This window comes from Antechinus flavipes, chromosome 2 (genome assembly GCF_016432865.1).
Source record: "Antechinus flavipes isolate AdamAnt ecotype Samford, QLD, Australia chromosome 2, AdamAnt_v2, whole genome shotgun sequence".
Classification (NCBI taxonomy): Eukaryota; Metazoa; Chordata; class Mammalia; order Dasyuromorphia; family Dasyuridae; genus Antechinus; species Antechinus flavipes.
This window is the reverse complement of record NC_067399.1, coordinates 485,679,058-485,701,297: the sequence shown is the minus strand read 5'-3', so window position 1 is coordinate 485,701,297 and position 22,240 is coordinate 485,679,058. Positions and strand designations below refer to the sequence as shown.

Sequence of the window (22,240 nt, the reverse complement as noted above, 5' to 3'; positions counted from 1 at the left end):
AAATGTTCCAAAAATATGTGTTATAGAAATACTAAGGAGATAGCAAAGAGAACAAATACAAGTGCTTGATATAAGCAACTTCCCCTATTGAATTTGGAAGATGCTGTACTATACTACCCTCACTAAAGAAGTAGAGCATTAATCATGTAAAATTTTATATACACTGTTATGGTCACTACAAAAATTGTTTTTGCTTAACTTTCTGTTTGCTACAAGAGTGTTTGAGTTGGAGTGCAGGGAAATTTTTAATTTTGAAGGGAAGAAGGAAGATATTTCCAGAAATTACTATGATCAACATCAATAAAATTTATTTTTTTAAAAAGCTGTTACCAGCTTTTCTTAACTCTCTAGTTTAAGAAAAAAAAATTATGTTCACTGTTACCAAGAGACAAAATGGTTCCCGGGTGTAAATAAAAATGATTGCCATAAGCTTTGTGAATTAAACAAAAATCAAGATGATATGCTTACATAATGAGAAATTAGAGCTTGTTCGCTGGGCTTCAAAGTAAAGGAATAGATTTATCATTGATTTAAGACATTGATGACGCTTTTTAATGTGAGAACAATCCAATCTTGGAGCCAGAAGGCTTCCTTTGTATGTAACAACAGAATCTGTAGTTTGCACTGCTCCCTTTAGGACACTTAGTTTCTTGGGATGTTCTTCAGTCAGAGAACACTGAAAAAGGCAATTTTCCCTATAAACTCCCATGACCAAGAACAGATGTTATTCATCCTTAAGTTTCCCTTTTGGACATTTTTCTATCACTTAATGGAATGTTCAAGAAGCATGTTTTTAACTAAAGATATAGCCATAAAAAGCATTTTGGAGATTCTTTCTTCCTCAATTCGTGAGACAAGTCCAGCCTAGTAAAATCAAGCTTGATGTCAGGGAAAAAAAAAATCTATCTTAATTAATGTTAAAATTCTGGCACTTTGTTGACTCTAGAATCTAATATTGCCAGTGTTCTCTCATGAAAGCAAAATGTGAAATTCAAAGTCTCTAAACATTACATTCCATTATATGGAAATATACTTTCCATATCTTATAAGCATAAAGCAAAGGGTCAATAGGATGATAGTAACTCAAATATACTGATAAAACTTAATATGAAATTACAAAATGCCTACAGAATTAAAATTTCCTTTTACTAAAACTTTATAGCACCAAAAAATAAAGAGGTCTCCCTAAACATAGGCTTCCCCTTTTTAGTAGAAGGACATTATAACCTTTTAAATATGTTTACCATTTTTTTTGGAGGGAGGGAAGAGGGGGAGATTGTTCATTTTTCTCAAAATCCTTTTCTAAATTCTTTTAGCACTAAAAAAAATTGGTATAAGTTACACTACCATTTTTTTTTTTTACTTTTATCAATTAGCTGAGCTTTTCAAATTCAATACAGCCAAGGAAATCTCAAAAATTCCTCTCTAATGCCTGCAAAAGATTTCTGCTTTTTAATTGTAAAACCACAGATTTGACTAATTTGAAGCAAAACTAATTTAAATCATAAAACAAAAAAGTTTAATTTAAAATGAATGACTGAACTTGTGTCCAAGTGAAAAGAGAAAAAAGGACTTCACTACTTTATTTCTGTATGTACCATTTCATCAAGCTAAAAAATCTATCCCCTGCTTCCCAAATCAGGCACACAAAAACAGTACTCATAGGATCAAGACACTGAACATAAAGAAAATATCCATGGATAGTGATCCTCTTGTCATGGACAAATGTTCCCAGGACAGGGTTCAAGTACTACCTCTGACTAGCTGGGTGACTGACCCCAGTCAACTTAAATCTCTTTGAATTTCAGTTTCCTCATCTTTAAAATGAAAGGGTTGAACTAGATTGTCTCTATTATCTATATCACAGGTGTTAAATTTGTGCCCTGCAGCCCTTGTGGACAGCAACACTCCCAAATGAAGCCCCAATCAGATTAAAATATAATTGGGAAATATTTAACAAAATAAATAAAAATATAACAATCAAATAAACAGTTAATTGGTGATTTTCTAAGTCAACATGCTGTCCCACAGGGATGCATTTCTAGATGAATTTGACACCATAGATCTACAGCATTTTCCTTATCTCTAGTTTCTTCCCAATGCAATGCCAAAATATTATTCTTAAAATTGTGATGTATGTTATTTCCTTTCTCAATAGATTACAGTAGTTCCTAGTTACCTTACTTCTAATATCAAATATTAATTCCTCTGACATTTAAAAATTTTTCATACAACCTGACTCCAACCTACCTTTCTAATCTTACTACACTACTACCCTTCTCCCCAACACTCTATGATCCAGCCACTTCCTTTCTTGCTATTTCTTACATATAACACTCCATATCTCCAGTTTCCATGACTTTGATGGCCTTGGATGCAGTGCCATCTCCAGGCCTCTTGATCTACATCCAGCCACTGGATCCAGATGGCTCCTGAGGAAAAAGTAAGACTTTTTCACTTTTCACAATTCACTTGTATTTCATGGTTTCATCACTCCAATGTAATGTTCCTCTATGAAAATAAAGGACAAAAACAAGCATGACTTTACAAAGTCTGCAGTGCACTAAATAAATCTTCTGCTTTCACTTCTTATAGTATCTAATTTCCTTTAAAATTTGGCTTAAGTGTCACCTTCTATATGAAATCTTTTTCTATCCTGCCTGCCAGATGCTAGAGTTGTCACCCAAAAATCATCTGTAAATATTTATAGTCATATATAGAGTCTCTAGGAAAGAATGAAAGCAATGAGGATAACATCTGTTTGATTTTTGACTTGGTACTCCCAGTGTCCAGTAAGTAGCAGGCACATATGCTTTTTGCCTAAGTAGGTATAATGTAAGTTTTATAATAGCAACAACTTGATCATTTAAATTATCAAAGAAAAAGAAGCCTAACATAATGGAAAGAATTCTGAACTCAGAGTCAGAAGACCCAGATTCTAGTCCCAAGTTCTGCCACTAAGTAGGTGACTTTAGATAAGTTATTTGATTCAACTCTAAAAGGAGGGAAATGGAAACTGATGAAATGTCCTGAAGCTACTCTAGCTCTAAAATTCTATCCTTTCATAATATAACTCATTTTCAACATTACTCACACAAAATGCCCTTTGACTGTAAAACTAATAGATATAAAACTGACATTTTTGCAAGCATAAGGTTCATTATATATCTGTAGTTTTATATTGTGATTTTAAAGTAAATCACAGAAATATTTTATCATATAAAAGAAGTTCAAATTCTATGTAATCCAATTCTATCAGAAATAAAAACAGATGAAAACTAAATCAGTTATTCAATATCTCTTGCCCCCACAGAATGAGAAAGAAAATGCACATTGAAAACAGCACTGGACTTAAGAGTCAAAATACTTGGATTTACATCCTAGCCCTGCTACAGATCTGGCAGAGGAAATAAGTGAGTCCACTTCTCTTGATCTCCGTTTCCTCATTTATGAAAGGGATAGGAATAAATGAACTAGGGAATTCTATATATTCTATAATTCTAAGTAATTAATTTTCCAAAACTCATTGGATTGGATTTTTACACATTATCCTCTCTTCCTTTGCCAGCACCATTCTGATCAAAACCATATGCTTTTAGAATCACAAATAATGTTATGAAATAACTAGATCTATGTAATATATGTTCACATACATTATAGCAGTGGTGTCAAACTCAAATAGAAACAGTGCATAAGGATCACACTAAGGTAAGCGTGTATTAATTAACATTATATATGTTCTACTGTATTTTTATTATATCAACATTTCCCAATTACCTTTTTATATTGGTTCCAGCTGTACTCAACAGTATTGTAGGGCCATATATATTTGATAACTCTGTGCTCTACTAGTGACTAAAAAAACAATTTTTTAGGAAAAGAAACTGATAAACCCAAAATAAAATAATAATGCACTTTACCTTTGAAACGTTATTTATTTACAATAGACAAGCTGGAGGAATGTTACTTTTAGATGTTGTTAAGCAACCTAAGGGTAATAATAATCATGGTTTGGAGTTCAAAGGAGATTAAGATGAAGAAATATATAATCTCAGTTTTATTTCACAAAAAACAAATATACTGCCCTTTCTGCTTATTTAAACAGAGGTAATTTTTACATTTTACTTTTATTTTGAAAGGCTTTAATTTTCAAGGCAGAAGTTACTTCCTGGATAAACATAACAGGAAAAGGATAATCTTAACCTGATGCAAATAGTAGGGAAAGTTTAAAAAATGACAGAAGTGAGAGTAAGGATCTATTTGTCGGTATGTAACCTAAATGCGGTAATTATAATGAGTAATTGCAACCTATAAATGAAATTTCCTAAATCCAAAACTGAAAGACTACCTCAAGACAACAGAAATAACTATTCCCAAAAGAATCCTGATTCTGTTTTCTGATACTTATACCCACAAAATGAAAGAATTTCCAACCTTTCTCCCAGATTAAGGAAATTCTGATATCACATTAAATCAAAATTATATGACACCATTTTCCTTTTAGGACTTATTTCAGAAAACTCAAAATTCCTTTAAGATGACTCAAATAATAGAGAGCTTGTATGTTGTAGTCAACAAAAATGTATTAAGTACTTACTATGTATCTGGCACTGTACTAAGCACTAGTGAGGTAGAAAGGATACTAAACTTTGATTCATACTGGTTTTGAATCTAGATTCTGATAATATTTGTACTACCTGTTCCCAAAGATTGCTGCAACAAAGCAATCAATCTTAAAGGGCTTTGTAAAATGTGTTATTAGTTGAAGCATAGTATTTGATTATATGCTAGTATTATAAAACCAAACAAAAATCACAAGTAAGAATACTATCTTCTTTCCACCTATCCAAACTTTATACTGATTAATATCAAACTCCTCCCTCCTGGTCCATGGTTATCCCAAGCAGAAATGATCATTTTTCCACTGAATTTACCACAAAAAAAATAAAATAATAATAATAATACCTATTATACATTCAAGAATAGACATGCCAAGATAAATATGATTTATATCTTGCTCTCAAGGAGTTTATAATCTAAGAGAAGAAGAACAAGTACACAAGTAACTATGATTCAATTAATAATGGGATAAGTGCAAAGGGAATATCTTATAAGAAGTTTCAAAAGAGAGAAGGAGCAAGTTAGAGCAGTTTTCCCAAAGAAAGTGGTAGCTGATTCAGGAAATTAACAACTTTTGAAAGCAAGGGACAGAGTTAAAGCAGAAGATGGAAATGTATTTCACATATAGGATACCATATAAGCAAAGTATGGAAAAGGAGAGGACAAGACAACAATTGAGGGGGGAGGCGGGGAAGAGAACGGAGATAGGATGTGAATAGAACATCATATAAAGTGAGAATAATAGTATGAGATAATGTTGAACGGAGAATTAGAGCCAAACTGTGGAGAAGCTTGAATGTTAGCAACAGAACATTAGTAAAAGTTTTTTGAATAGAAGACAGGTATGATGATAGCAATGCAATTTATCTGGCATTTAATAATATGCTATGACAGTTCTACTGTTGTATTTAACTACTATTTAAATCTTTTGTTGCTATTTAACTTTTCATATCTTTGGCCACTCCAACTAAATTAACATTACTATTTAAAACTGGGAATGTAGATCCCATAGCATCTAGCATGTTTTGTCGATAGCAGACATCCCCAAAAGTGTTCATTTTAACACAAACAGACCAAAAGAAACAGACAATAAGAAAGTTTTAAAACAAGTATAGGGAAAATGCAATTATTAAATAATAAATTCAGGGATGGTAGATACTCAAATTCAATTGACAACAATAAAGACCAAGTTATTAAGTTAAAACACAAATTGTATCATTATGGATTACTAAATGTGTTTTAGTAGAGTCTGATCATTTTTCATAATGTTAATAAATAAGTATATGTGGGAGAGCCAAACACGCAACAAGTTATTAACCAAATAAAAATATGCCCTAAATCTGTCATTCAATAAATCTTAACTATATTTTACATTTTATTCCGGGATAAGTCAGAATACACAGTCTAAAAACATTAATCAACTCAAAAACTTCCACAAACTGTAATTTAGTCAGCAGCAAACAAAAGCTTTCAACATATCTCTCCCAAAATAGAAATCACTCAATTTTACAATGATATTATCTATCCAGAAATTATAATATATTCTTAGGATTAAAAAAGCTCTAAAAAAAGTCTTGTTTGAAAATATAAGCAGTATGTAAATGAAAAAGCACACTTCACATTATTTTGGAAACAAAATCAGTAATGAAAATACACAGTTTTTAAAAAAGCCTCTCAAAGAGCATAATTTAAAAATAAAATTTAGATTTAAAAATTAAAGTTCTACTGCTAAGATTTTTAAATTTTAATATATCTACGAGCAATCTTAAGGCCCAAAATATGGGGATTTCAGCATTCAAATCTAGTTGTCTAGTTGACAAAGTTTGTCTAGTTGACAAAGATATGTCTCCTCTAATAAATAGATCTTCCTTAGAAGACCAAGACATAGAAGTGAAAAAGGTAAAATCAGAGGGCCATGAAAACTCTAGTACTCAGATCTTTTTAGTTTATCCTTATGAACAGATTTTCCCTCCACCAAGACACACACTTGGATAAAAAAAGTTTTCCTATTCAAATCTGAAGCTATTGATAAACCTAGAGAGGAATCAATAGCCAATATAAGCATATGCAAGTATTTGTAAATTTTTTTCTGACATGTAGATAAAATCCTAAGTATGATATATTCATTTTAGACAAAAAAAAATTGCCTAAAAGTCCATATATAATCTATTTTAAGAGAATATGTCTTCTTCTAGATTTGGTCCTGAATTATAAAATAGTCCACTTCAAGGTCATCCTCAACTACACTATGTTTCACTGATAAGTGATCAGTGTATCTTAACATGGCATGATAGATGTAATGGCATTCTGACATTATAGCCAGCTATGTACAACTAATAAATGTCTCTGTGGGGCAAGGAGAATTTTCTCTGGATAGCAGTGTCTTTCTAAAAGTGGTTGAGCTTTCCAGCTGGTTCAGCAGAGATGAGTATAGAAAGAAACATCAAGACAGTAAGTAATAAGACCAACATAATTAGTAGCAAGCATTCTCTGCACTGCCAATTACCCTTATTCCTAAGTGCCCAGCAACCATATATTTAATATGTATAACCTATTGCTTCAAAAAATACATAAAAAAGTAACTAATACTAACTACTATCTCTAACAAGTCAACCCTGAAATATTCTCTTTCCCAAATATTACATATGGCCTGATGACAATATACTCAATGTTACATATTTCACAGTAAATTAAATCTGCTTTATATAACAAGTTTGAATTGTATTTGCATATAAAAAAGCCAATAATTTAGCATTCCTATGTTATAGCTACATTCCCATCTCCTAATTTAAGTTTTCGATTCACTCAAATACTCTTACTGTTTAAATGTTTACTGGTCAGAAACCACCACCAAATTGAGACACAACATTTCCTGTAGCCACAATTCTATTGTGGAAAACTTTTGGCATCCTAATTCTATTTTTTGTTTGTTTTGAGGCAATTGGGGTTAAAGTGACTTGCCCAACGTCACATAGGCAAGCAATGTTAAGTGTCTGAGGTTGGCTTTGAACTCAGGTCCTTGTGAATTGAGGGCCAATGCCTAATTCTAATATTGACTTTGATAACAGTTTTAATGACAGGATAACAAGCAGACAGGCCACAATTTATCTATCACAACTATCTTTCCTTCACAAGTCTATTTGCAAGTACCTCTTTTTCAATATTCATATCCCTGAAATACACAACAAAGTTTTTCAGGGTCATCCATAGTGTTGAATCTATTTCTCCTTCTGATTCACTAATTTCCTTTCACTTTTCACCAACCAAAATCTGAAGATAGGTGTGCAATACACAAACCAAAATAGTTTTGTGCCTCTAATGGAGAAATTATGCATGTTCAAAAAAAAAAATAGGTCTCATATTAAAGAAGGAAGTTATAAGTTATTCTGCTTTATTTAGTGCTTAGTGTATCCTGATACTGAATTATTAATTATTAATATTAAAGAATCCAAAAATCAAATTGTTTAGTGCAGACTTGATGAGCTAAAAACAAACAAACAAGAAAAAGCTACTGGCCCACAAAATTTTCACAAGCCTTTGGCACATTACAACGTAATAATGTACACATACAATGAGATTCAATAATCTGAACACAGCAGACTATATGAAAAAGTGCTAGAAGTGCAATCTATTTTCAGTTTTACATACCAGAAGTAAGTGAAAACTTTAAGACTTTTAAATTTTTTCATGCTTTTGGTCTCAATCTATGCATTTATTTACCTGATCATTTTTGAGATAACACAATCTATTGCGGCAATCCTAATTATAGGATTTTATCATTATGGTAAAAACTCTTTTATAAGACTCTCTTAGAGGAAAATAAGAAAAAGTAAATACGGCAAAAAATCTAATTTGTAATGTGCTCTGCAATATAACTTAAGTCTTGAATTTCTATTGTCTTTCTCAAAAATGTCATCTGGATATTCTTGCCATCTATGAGGTGGAGATGCTGATGCTGAGAAGGCACTGGGAATTCAAGGCTAAAACTATATTGGAAAGCATATATATATATCAAAATGTGTTCCTTATTGGCATAGTTTGTCTTTTTACTATAATAAAATAAAAAAAAATCTAAAATGCCAGTTCTCTCTGTGTCTTTTCACTCCCACCTCCAACTTTCACTCCTTCCTCTCTCCACCAATGTCATTCCTCCATAAAAAGGCTCAAAACTTTGGAGTCCCCACTTTCCTCACACTCAATCATTACATCTTACCAATATGGCATTTGCCTTTTTATTTTCATTCCCACTATCATCACCCTAATTAAAGTCCTTATTGCCTCATACTTGGACTATTATAATAGTCTCCAAACTGATTTTGCTCCATTCAGTACTCTCTTATCCTCTTGATGATAGACTTATCTCCCTATTTGATGCATGTCCATTTCCCTTTAAAAAGCCTCTAATGATAAAATACCAAATGAGGAGTATAGACAAATATTACAGAAGTTCAGAGGAAGAAACAATCAAGTGAACACTGGCTTTGTAGAAATGGAACTTGAATTGGGCTTTTAAAATATAGGATTTAAGACAAAAAAAAAAAAAAAAGAAGAGGGAACATTTCAGACATATAGCACCATGAGTAAAGGTTTGGAGACGGGAAAATGCAGGTCCTATTCTAAAAGCAATAAAAAATAATTAGGCTAAATCAGAGAGGGAAAAAAAAAAAAACCGATGAAAGACGCAATCACAGAGAAATCCTTAGAGATCATCTAATTCAAATCCTGTATTTTAAAAACTGGAGTCCCACAAAGACAAAAATGATTTTGTCCAGGTAACTTCCAAGTTAGAAATATTAATGAGGAGATTCCTAAATGAGTTGAGGAACTAAACTAGATAACCTTTGAAGTTCCTTTACAATTCTAAGATACACTGCTTTAATGTGTTAAGTTTTCACACCACAATGCTTCCATACAAGGTAGATAGCATTATTTTATGTTCTTTAAATTTTGTCTTCTCTCCCCAATTAAATTATAAATTTATGGAAACAGGTTCATGTTATACACCTCTGAATTTTTGTTGTTGAGTTGTTACAGTCATATTCAACTCTTTGTGACCCCATTTGGGATTTTTTTGACAAAGACTTTAGAATGGTTTTGCCATTTCCTTTTCCAGCTCATTTTACAGATAAAGAACTGAAGCAAACAGGGTTAAGTTACTTGTCTAAGGGCACACAACTAGCATGTTATTTGAGGCTGAATCTGAACTCAATCCTCCCAATTCTAAGCCCAGCAGTATTCACTATCCATTGTGCCACTTAGTTGTCCTCTTCTTTGTATCCCTTTCATTTAATAGAGATGAACAATGTTTGCTACTTAATAAGAGTTTCATTGTATTTAATCTCAGAATCATGTGTATTAACTTGCACTGAAAGTGTTAAAGTCCAGTTATTTTGAATTGAGTTTTTGAAACACATGAAATGATAAGCCATACCAAAAAAATATGATCCATGAACTAAACAAAAAAAGTTTTTAATCCTACAAATATTCTTACAATAACACTCAAGGAACAGACTCTGGTTAAGAAGATCCACACAAAACTGAAATATAAAAAATTTGTTTTAACTGTTGGTATCCTTAGATGTAAAGCAAAATTTGGAAGGACAGGTATTAAAAGTTTAACCTGCATGAATTTTAAAGACTGTTTGAAGAAATGGAAATATTTCTCATCCAGGCCAAATTACTTAAGTCAGGATATTTTTGTTTCATTTTTCTACAAGAACTTCACATGTGGAGAGATTCAAGACAGAGATTTGTCATCATTATATTTGCTAAATATAGATTTTTTAAAATCAATAAGTCTTAATAGGTGACTTATAATGTATCATTAGCAAATTGCCAATGTTTGAAACTTGCTTTATTTTCTAAGTCACATAAACATACATAGTTTCAAAAAATTAAAATTATATTATTTATTTTTAAGTTTGGTTGACAATAATTATTCAGCTGGACTTCTTAAATTACCAGAGGTCCTTAATATCAATTTTCTTGTTATGTCAGGAACTGAAAATGCTCCAAGTGTCCATTTTCAGCCTGAACCCTATTAACCTAGACATTAAAGATCACCATGGATAGCGCCTTAGTAACTTTTAATAACACACCCTTATCATTAGTCCTAGTCTCAAAAAGTGCCCTCTTACAAAATCAGAGGATAAATTTGATGTGTATAACTATTCCAAGCATAAAAATTTCAACAGCCTTTCCCAAAAGAATATTAATGATAACAGTAGTAGAAAGGAGACACCTAGTAGAACCAGTTGGAAGCCACCAAGTCATTTTAACATAGACTCCAAGAAGCAAGAGAGACCATCCTTTTCGCTATTGCTAATATGGAGTAAAATTTAATGGGTGATCAAAAAGCAAGACTCCATATTTAGGAACTTATTTTGTTCCAGCTGCCCATTCTAGCATATACACACAAAATCAAGAATTTGTAAAAGGAAAAACAGTTTGAAAAACCATTAACTAGATTTACTAAACACAAAGAAAATAGTCCAAAAGCTACCTTGGAAGAAAATCCTGTAACATTCCAGCACAGAAGCATTTCCAACAAGACAAAATGTAGCTGGAATCAATCTGTGCTTATGTACATAATTCACTAGGGGTCAGGTAAGATTCCATTTTGTAACTGCTGAACTTTAAACAGAGAGTCACTGATGGTGCAACACAGAACTAATTAGCATAAAGTTAATCCACCCTGGAAGGAAAAGCATTAGCAGAGCCTACACTATCCTCATAGCATTATGGTACATATCACATTATTATGATACATAGAGTAGGAAGATGGTGCTACATATCAAACTCCTGGAAAGTTCTTTAGGGCCTGGAGCTTCTGCAAAGCAGAGGAGCATATGAACTGTACAGCCTTAGCCTTGTATTCTTTCCTGTAGAATAAGGAGGCCACATACAGGTGGATATTTTAAAAGGAAGAAAAAAAAAGAAAAAAGAAAAGCAGTAAGAGAAGGATAAGAACCAACAAGAGTCACAAGCCACACTGTCTTAATAGTCTGTCATATTTGCAATTGGGAGATGGGGGATAATCTTCCATTTTAAAAACTTTCGTGAAGAAACTATTCCCTCTCCCCCCCCCCCCAAAGCCCCTGGTTATCAAATGAGCCGTTAATGTCCCTTTGGGGTTGAGATGTTCATGAAAAGTGACCTCATCTTCCTGTGTGATGGCAGAGGCAATTGGACAATTGTGGAGGGGTGGAGGGGTGAAGGGGTGGGTGGGGAAGGTAACCACCTCCATCAAATATCCGGTGGAAACCAAGTGCACACGGCAAAGGTGGTGTGAAGCCTCTACTCGTTTCCCAGTACCCAACCCCACCCCCATCTCCATGTGAGTGCAATGACGTTAAGCCCCCATAGTGAAGTGGAAACACTCACCCCACGACTCCCTGGTTGTAGTTCCTCCTCTTCCAAGGGGTACCACTGTACAACCCTCCAGTTCCCGCTGTTCCAGCCAACCTACCACCGCCCCCTCCGCCTGCCCCGACCCCGGCAGTGGAGGCCGGGGCCGTGCTGGGGCTCAGCAGGCTGTAGTTGAGTCCGTAAGTGCTGGCCTTGTTGTCCCTTTTCCTCTTGTTGCTGTTGCCCGCGGCGGGGTCGGCGGTCTCCGCAGCAGAGGCTCCAGCCCTCCGGCTCCAGGCCCCGGGCTGGTGGTGGTTGTTGTTGTTGTTGGTCGTCTCTAAGGGCAGGAAGTCCCGCTGTTCGGGGGCCAGTGCGTGGCCGCCCAAGAGCCGCTCCCCGGGGCGGTACATGCCCTCGGCTGGGGAGCCGCTGCTGCTGCTGCTGCTGCCGCCGGCGGGGGCCGTGGCGGGGCCGGCTGGGGCGGCGGCGGTGGCGGCGGCGGAGGCGGCGGCGGGGCCGCTGGGGCTGCCCGTGTTGCTGCTGCTGCTGCTGCTGCTGGTGCCGCTCCCGCTGCTGCTGCTGCTGCTGCTCCCGCTGCTGCTGCTGCTACTGCTGCTGCTGCTGCTGCTACTGCTCGTGGCGCTGCTGTGACAGTGGTGGTTGAAGTAGAGGTTCCTCAGCCCCTGGGTTGTCTCCCAAATCTGCATCCACAAACTGTTGGAGGGTCCGAGCTGCTCTGGCTGAAACCAGGCGATCCTCGGATCCATCAAACGGCGGCCACTCTCCCCCGCCCCGCCCGCAGCCGCCGCCGCCGCCCCCTGCCCCCCAGCAGCAGCCGCCGCCGCCGCCGCCCCAGGCGGCTCCGGCCCCTCGCCGAGACCCCCCCACCCCCTTCTCCCTCCTCTCCTCCTCCTCCTCCTCCTCCTCCTCAGGCGCACACTCTGGCCGGCGAGACGCCCACGGGGGCCTGCGAGCCGCCCCGGCCTCTCCTCACCGCCGCTCCTCCCGGCGTTTTCCCGGGCGGCAGCAATCGCTGTGGTGCCGCCGCCGCCCCTGCTGCTGGTGCTGGTGCTGCTGCTGCTGCTGCTGGTGGCGGTGGTAGTGGTGGTGGTGGTGGTGGTGGTGGTGGCGGTGGTGGTGGTGGTGGTGGTGACGGCGGCACTGGCGGCGTTGGTTTCGTTTCCTGAGCCGTCTTCGTCGTCCCCTTCACCGCCTCTCCTTCCTCTGTCCCCTCCTCCTCTGCCGCCGCTTCCTCTTCTTCTGTGGCCGCCGACCCACCCCCCCCTCCCTCCCCTCCGCCAACCCCCTGTCACCGGGGTCCCAGTGCAAATGGCGGCGGCCGCGGCGGCAGTAGCTCTGGAGAAGGCAAGGGGCAGCAACGCGCCTGCTCCGTAGCGTCCTCGCTCGGCCCGGGGCGGGGCCTCAGCCGCCCCTGGCTCCGCCCCCTCGTCGCTCCTCCCCGCCCCCTCCCTCCCTTCCTCCCTCCTCCGTTCCCCCCTCCCCCCTCCCCTCGCTAGGTCCCGCCTCCCTCTTCCCCTTCTTACCCTCCCCCCAGCCCCTCCCGCTGGGGAGGCCGCTCCCTGCGTCACAGAGCGAAAGGAGTGGGGCGGAGAGAGAGGAAGGGAGAGGGGTCAGATCCTGGCGCGTGAGCCGCCAACTGCCCCCCCTTTACTCCCACACACACCCCGGCAACCGCCCCTCGAGCCTGCCACCTGGGATCTTGGGAGTTTTGGGGGGGCCCTAATTGGATGGTCTGTCCCTTTTACCCCATACACCAGGCCAGATCCTCCTGTGATAACAGGCTCATTTATTCTGGGTCTTAGTTTCCTCATCTGCAAAATGAAGGGGTTTGGATTAGATGTCCAAGCGCTTCCAGCTCTAAATCGGGCTCCTATAAGCCTGTGGTCCTCACACCTCAGGCAGACCCACAGTTTCAGCCTCATCCTTGCACACACGCTCGAACGAACACGAACATGAGAACGAGCCGCACACACGTTGACTCCACATTAATTACACTTTTCACTTCCATCCTTACCCTCTGCCTAAATTCCTCTCAACTTCATTCATCCGGATTTACCCCAGATTCTTCAGAATGGTAACATTTCACAGTATTTCAGGCCTGGTGTCCTTTTTTTTTTTTTTTTTCTTTTTACTCAGTATTTTATTTTTCCAAATACATGTAAAGATAGTTTTCAACTTTCATTTTAGTAAAACTTCGTGTTCCAAATTTTTCTTCCTCCCTTCCTTCTCCCTCACCAAGAGAACAAGCAATCTGATAAAGGTTAAATATTTGTTATCCTTTTAAACATTTCCACCTTATGCAAGAAAAATCTGACCAAAAGGGGGAAAAAAAAACAGGAGAAAGAAAAAAACAAAACAGTGAAAAAAGTATGCTTCAATTCACATTCAGTCTCAGATGGCATTTTCCATCCCAAGGGTATTGGAATTGCCTTGAATCACCTCACTGTGGAAAACAGCCAAGTCCATCACAGTTGATCATCACATAATCTTGTTAACTGTTTACAATGTTCTCTAGGTTCTGTTCTCTTCACTCAGCATCAATTTCATGTAGGTCTTTCCAGGCTTTTCTGAAATCAGCCTATAAATCATTTCTTTTACAACAATAATATTCCATTATCTCCATTATATCATAGCTTATTCAATTATTTCCCAACTTATGGGCATCCACTTAATTTCCAGTTCTTGTCATTACAAAAAGAGCTGCTACAAATATGCTTTTGCATATGTGGGTCCTTTCCTCTTTTTAAAGATCTCTTTGGGATATAAGCTGAGTAGAGACTTTGCTGGATCAAAGGGTATGCACAGTTCTATAGCCTTTTGCGCATAGTTCCAGATTGCTCTCCAGAGTGGTTGGATCAGTTCATAACTCCACCAACAATATATTAATGTTACAGTTTTCCCACATTCCCTCCAACATTTTTTTCCTGTTTAGTTAGTCTGAGAGGTGTGAAATGGCACTTCAGAATTGCCTTAATTTGCATTTCCCTAAGCATGATTTAGAGCATTTTAATTAAGAAAATTGTTCATATCCTTTGGCCATTTATCAGTGAGGAATAACTTGTATTCTTATAAATTTTAGAAATGAGGCTTTTATCAGTAACACTGGCTATAAAAATGATTTCCCAACTTTGTTTTCCATCTAATCTTGGCTGCATTGCCTTTTTTTGTACAAAACCTTTTTAATGTAATCAAAATTTTGCATTTCATAATGTTCTCTAATTCTTCTTTGGCCACAAATTCTTCCCTTCTCTTCAGATATGAAAGGTAGACTATCCCTTGTTCTCTTGATTTGCTTATAGTATCATCCTTTTTATCTAAATCATGAACTTGTTTTGACCTTATCTTGGTATAGAATATCAGATGTTGGTCAATGGGTAGCTTCTACCATGCTATTTTCCAATTTTCCCAGCAATTTTTGTCAAGTAGTGAGTTCTTATCCCAGAAACTGGGTCTTTGGGTTTATTAAACATTAGATTACTATAGGCATTGACTATAGTGTCTTATGTACTCTTGTGTACCTAATCTATTCTATTGATGCACTACTCCATTTCTTAGCCAACACCAAATGGTTTTGATGACTGAACTTTGGTGCAGCTAAGGCCTAGTGTCCTTTCTAAAACTGATCATCCTTCTGATGGAAAAAGGCATGAAGGCATTTAGAACCAGAAGATACAAGGATCCTTATGCAGCTCCCTATCCAGGCATTCAGTTCCTCATCTAATTGATCCTGCAAGGTCTTTTACAGCTTTAAGTCTTAAATATAATTACCTTCCTCTTTATCCTCTTTTCTACTCCTCTCAACTATGTCATCTACCTTCTCTCTCACACACAATACACAGGTGTGGATCTGTATTGTCTCTTTCCAGCCCAAAAGTTCACAATTCAATTTGGAGGGAATAGGAATAACTGACATCTATGTAGCACTTTAATGTTGGCATAGGACTTCACATATTTTTCACTTGAGCCTCAAATCAACACTGTAAGGTAGATAGATAATATAAGCATAATATAAGCATCAGTCCTATTTTATGGATGAGGAAATTGGGGTTCACAAATGTGTAGTTTATTTGCCTATGGTCACCTAGCTGATACCAGAGACAGAATTTTTACCTAGATATCCTGAGTCCCAAATAGCCATTATACTTTTCAAATATGTGTTCCACAAAAAAGCACTTATTAAAAAAAATTCAGTGTCCTCTAACTATTAATTAATTCTAGGCACCCCCAAATTCCTAACAGAAAATATCAAGAAAATGTATATTTCATAGGCCAGTTCAAAGATGCATTCAACTAGAGATAAGAGCTCAGGCATTAAGTCAAAAGACCTAAGGTAAAAAAAAAAAAAAAAATGTATCTAAGGGTACATATATACCCAGTTTTGGTATGTAGTTCCTTCAGATCCTTGGGCATAGATCATTTTTAAGATTTTGGGTCTCAGAGCCTTACCAATAAAATTAAGAGGTTGGTTCTCTAACAGGCGTTCTCAGCTCTAAATCCCATAAACCTCTATCAGTCTTGGGCCCAAACCACACAATGTTTTTAAAGCCCTTTCATACATTCCTAAATTATATTTCATATAAAGAAAGCCAAAATATGACCCTAATGATAATGGAACCTTCTCTTACCATGTGGCTATTTACCTTACCAGAATAGCTCTTGAAAGATCAGAATTTTTCTCTGCTAACTTTAAACAAACATTCATAAAAACCTCTTGAACCACAAAGATCAGAAAGTCAGGAAATAGTGCTGGCATCAGTGGTTTCCTAAAGTGGTTATTATATATCTTTTCATGTCTCTTACTAGTAACAAAGACTAAGTATTTAAAAGAGTTCTAAGCATCAAAATCAAGGGGAAAAAAAGGGAGTAGATAAAATATGGACATTCAAGCAAGTTCAAAGTCCAAACCAAGTTACTGAAAACTGACTTTTAACTTCCATAAATCCTGGAAAAAGTTTGGCAAATAATGAAAATCTCCTTTACTTATCAACCAGACAGTTGCTGCTATTCTTTTTTTCTTAATAAGAAGTATAACATTGCAAGAAATATGAAGAAAAAAACACCAAAAAATGTTTTATTGTAGGGACAGCACAGTATTTGCACAAATGTCTGTTTTGAAAAGTGCTATGAAATGAAATTTATAAAAATTCCTAGAAATACAAAATGTATAAATTAATAATATTTTACAAGTTCTTTCTGAAAAAAACTGTGAAATTTTGAAAAATAGCCTGTAATTATTATGTCAAAGTGATTTTCCTAAAGTTCAGGCCTAATCACGTCACGTTTCTTCACAAATAAATCTAGTGGCTCACTATTGCCTCTCTGATCCACTTATAAGTTTCTCAGGCTCTTAAATAATAATAATTATTATATATATGTATATATATAAATAAAAACTAAACCAATAACTTTTCCAACATGCTTTATATATTATTCCTCTCCAATCTGTTGCCCAACCAAAGTGGTTTTTCTGCTATTAAGACTCTCCATCTCCTGATTCCATAACTTTGGATTACTGCCTTTTCAGCTCTATCCCTTGTTTCATTTCTACATGAAACATCTTATCCCTGTAGCTCAGGATTCCTAATTTGGCAAGATCCATAAAATAGCTGGCCATTTAAAAAAATTTTGGTAACTATTTCAATATGTGTTTTTTTATAAACTTACATTTTTATTGTATGCATATAAATATATTATTCTGAGGTTTCCATAGGCTTCAACAGACTGTCAAAGAGGTCCAAGACAAAAAAAAAAAGTTAATAATACCTTCTTTTAACTGATTGTTTCTTTCTTCTCCCCAAACATCTAAAGGCATTTCCTATTTGTTTTGTATAAAATATGTTTATGTTTATAAAATATCTGTATAAAATATGTTTGTTTTCTCCTCTGATAAATTATTGGAACATTAGACTAACCAAAAAGTACTGGCACTTTAGTTTGCCACATTAAAGTATGCATTTGTTTATAGAAACCAGAAAGAAACATTTCATCTAAGTACACACATTTGCTAGACTCCTAGGTTTCTTTATTACTTGCCTTTTGGAATATATCTTTTTAGATTTTTAGATAGCCTTCTTCTACCTCTTCAGGAACTTCAACTCTAGGGTGAATTCTTCGGATTATTGGCTGCCCCCTCCACTAGTCACCTCCTTCTCCAGTTTTAGAATCAAAAACTATAATCAGATGAATTCTGCCTATATTCCTGAATTGAGGGTAACAGTGTGTGTTGTTGGAACATTATCCAATTTGTAAAAATTAATTTGTAATTTGTAAATTTCTTGTGGGCAAGTTTTTGTGTATCTAGAGTTTAAAGCTGTGTTTACCATAGTGAATTCTTCATACATATTTTATATTCACCCATTGTTTTAATTAATCTATAATTTAGAAACTCTATGTTCAAGCAAATGAAGTATCTTTATACAACTCTACAACTTGGTACCTCCACCAAAATTCACTGAAAATTTACTTAGAATATACTTATGTAATGAAAAACCCATTGATTCCAAAGGCAGTGCTTTCCTAATTTTAGATAGCTTTAATTATTAGGAAGTTTTCATTTACTATTAAGCCAAGATAATCCTCTATAACTTCCACTGCTCCTAATTTAGTCCTCTGGCGCTAAGCCGACAAAGTACAACTCTTCAAGTATTTGTAGAGTTTTCATGTCTGTATATTCCTCTCCCCATCCCTGCTCATGGTCCTCTTCTTCTGAACACATTAAGTTCATCAGGGTCATTCCTAAAATATGGCATTCATACTTGAATATAATATTTCACATGTGGTATTACAGGGACAGAGTACAGTGAGATTCATTCTCCCAATCCTAGACAATATTTTCTTTTCTTTTTTTCCTCTCAATAGTATTTTATTTTCCCAAATACATGTAAAGATAGTTTTCAACATTCATTTTTGTAAACTTTGTGTTTGACAATTTTTTCCTCCCTTCCTTACCTCCCAACTGTCTAAGACAGCAAGCAATCTAATATAGATTAAATACATGCAATCCTTTTAAACATATTTTTATAATTGTAATGTTATGCAAGAAAAATCAGACCAAAGAGGAAAAACCATGAGACAGAAAAAAACTAACAACAACAAAAAAAAAGATGAAAATGCTATATATTTTGATCCACATTCAGTCTCCATAGTTCCCTTGGTTGCAGTTGGCATTTTCCATCCCAAGTCTATTGGAATTGCTTTGAATTACTGCATCTCTGTGAAAAGCCAAAGTCCATCAAATTTGATCATCATATAATCTTGTTACTGTGTACAATGTTCTCTTTGTTCTGCTCACTTCACTCAGCATCAATTCATGTAAATCTTTTTAGGCTTTTCTGAAATCAGCCTGTTCATCATTTCTTTTATAACAATAGTATTCCATTACCTTCATTATACTATAACTTATTCAAGCCATTCCCACTTGATGGGCATCCACTCAATTCCGCATTCCTTACCATTACAAAAAGAGCTGCTACAAACATCTTTATACATATGGATCCTTTTCAAGCTTTTATGATCTCTTTGGGATATTGACTGAGACTGCTGGATCAAAGGGTATGCACAGTTTTATAGCCTCTTGGGCATAGTTACAAATTTGTTCTCCAGAATGGTTGGATCAGTTCATAATTCCACCAATTTATTAGCATCCCTGTTTTCCTACATCTCCTCCAACATTTATCATCTTTTCCTGTCATCTTAGCCAGTCTGAGAAGTATAAAGAGGCACCTCAGAGTTATCTTAATTTGCATTTTTCTAATCAATAGTAATTTAGAGCATTTTTTCATATGACTAGAAATGATTTTAATTTCTTTATCTGAAAATTACCTGTTTATATTCTTTGACCATTTATCAATTGGGGAATGACTTATATTTTTATAAATTTGACTAAATTCTCTATACATTTTAGAAATGAGGCCTTTATCAAAAACATTGGCTGTAAAAACTGTTTCCCAGATTTCTGTTTCCCTTTTAATCTTGGCTGCATTGATTTTGTTTCTGCAAAAACTTTTCAAATTAATATAATCAAAATTATACATTTCACATTTCATAATGTTCTCTAGTTCTCTCTTGGGTATAAATTCCTTCTTTCTCTACAGATCTGATAAGTAAACAGTCTCATGCTCTACTAATTTGCTTATACTGTAACCTCTTATGTCTAAATCATGAACCCATTTTGAACTTACCTTGTGAGATATTAGTCGATGGCTAGTTTCTGTCATATTGTTTTCCAATTTTTCCAGCAATTTTTGTCAAATAGTGAGTTCTTATGCCAGAAGCTGGAGTCTTTGGATTTATCAGACGCACTATTACTAAGTCATTTACTATTTGTGCCTAGACAATATTTTTTAAGTACCCTGAATTATATAATTGCAGCCTGCTGACGAGCCTTTTGGGAAGAATGCAATATTGATTCAGTCAATTAACAAACATTTCTTGTCAGGCATTGGTCTAAGAGCTGGGGAGATAGAGAAAAGAGCAAAAAACACAGTCCCTGTCCTCATGAAGCTCACACTCTAATGGGAGAAACAAAAGACAAATAGTCATACATATAAAATACAAAAACCCTAGTGGAAAAACAGAAACAATGGGGATAAATAGGAATGGATTTATACAAGGTAGAATTTAAGATGTCTTGAACATAAATCAATCTAATATTTGTTACTTGATAAGTTTTTTTTCTCATAAATATCTGCTTCAACTAGATCAAGAAACTGCAATTTTAAAAAAATTAACACAATTTCTGAACTTATTTTGGAAGACTACTCTTTTCTTATCCACTTTCAATCTGCCTTCCAGTCTTATCATTCCACCAAAATTGCTTTCTCCAAAGTTGTCAATCTAATGTCCTAAAGATAATATTTATCTTACTTCTACTTCTCAGTTTCCTTTGCTGGATGTTTCTCCAGATTACTCCTTAACTTTAGGTATCCTTCAAGAATTCTGTCTTGAGCCCTCTTTTCTCTTTTCTATTACTTTACTTAGTGAACTTATCAAATCCCAAGGATTTAATAACTACTATCTCTTGGTTAATGATTTCCAAATCTACCTTTCCTGTCCTGATTTCTCTGCTGACCTCCAGTCTTCAGTTTCCAACTGCCTTTCAAACATCTTGAATTAGATGTGCAGTAGACACCTTAAATTTAATATGTCCAAAATGGAATTTATTATCTTTCTCCTAAGCCCTTCCCTACTCTTACCTTCCCTCTTTAGAGGGTCACACCATCCTCCCAATCCCTCAAGCTTACAACCTAGTAGTCATCCTGGATTTCTCATACTCTCTCACCCTCTCAAGTTCCTGTGTCTAATTTGTTGCATTATCTTTCAATCACAATCCTTTCTCTCCTCTGATACTGCCACTATTCTAGTGGAGGCCTTCATCTCCTTATAAATGAATCATTACAGTAGCGTACTTGTGGGTTGGCCTGCTTCAAATCTCTCCCTACTCCAATCCATCCTCCATTCAGCTAATAGGTCTGATAATGTTGTACTCTGCCCTCCTCCCAAAATCATTATTTCTAGCATTAGATAAATATAAATTGCTCTGTTTGGCATTTACAACCCTTCATAACATACCTAGTCCAATCTTGTTACACCTAACTTTCCAAAACATACTTTTCTTTTTTTCTTTTTGTTTCATTTAGTATTTCTTTTTCCCCCAGTTTTAAGTAAAAATAATTTTTACATTCATTTGTAAAACTTCCATATCCTCTTCCTTCCTACCTTCCCAACACCTCCCCTGGCCCATTGAGAATGCAAACAATTCAATATAGGTTATACATGTGTAGTCACATAAAATATTTCCATAATAATCATGTTGTGAAAGAAAACACAAGACAAAAAAACTCCTCAAAAATAAAGTTTAAAAAAAAGTATGCTTCAATTTCCATATAGACAACGTCAGTTCTTTCTCAGGATGGATAATACTTTTCATCATAATTATTTTGAGTTACCTTGGATCATTATTTTGCTCAGAATAGTTATGTCATTCACAACTGATCATTTTACAATATTGCTTTTACTTTGAACAGAGTTCATTTCACTTTGCATCAGAGCTCATGGAAGTCTTTCTAGATTTTTCTAAGAGCATCCTGCTCATCATTTCTTATAGTACAATAGTGTTCTATCATAATCACATACCACAATTTATTCAGCAATTCCCCAATTATGAGTATCCATATTTCCAATTCTTTGCTCTTAGAAAAGAATTGCTATAAATATTTTTCATACATATAGGTAGGTCCCTTCCCTTTATGAT

The 22,240-nt window shown here is 36.0% G+C and overlaps 1 protein-coding gene across 1 annotated transcript in view; it reads right to left on the bottom strand.

The window, feature by feature from the left end:
* TENT4B (terminal nucleotidyltransferase 4B) overlaps positions 1 to 12,795 on the bottom strand; it is a 52,445-nt gene extending 39,650 nt beyond the window's left edge. Inside the window, exon 1 of the mRNA XM_051979815.1 lies at positions 12,004 to 12,795. Within this exon, the coding sequence (XP_051835775.1) occupies positions 12,004 to 12,734 (731 nt within the window). The 5' untranslated portion in view covers positions 12,735 to 12,795. The remainder of the gene's footprint in view (positions 1 to 12,003) is intronic.
* Between the last annotated feature and the right edge of the window lie 9,445 nt (positions 12,796 to 22,240).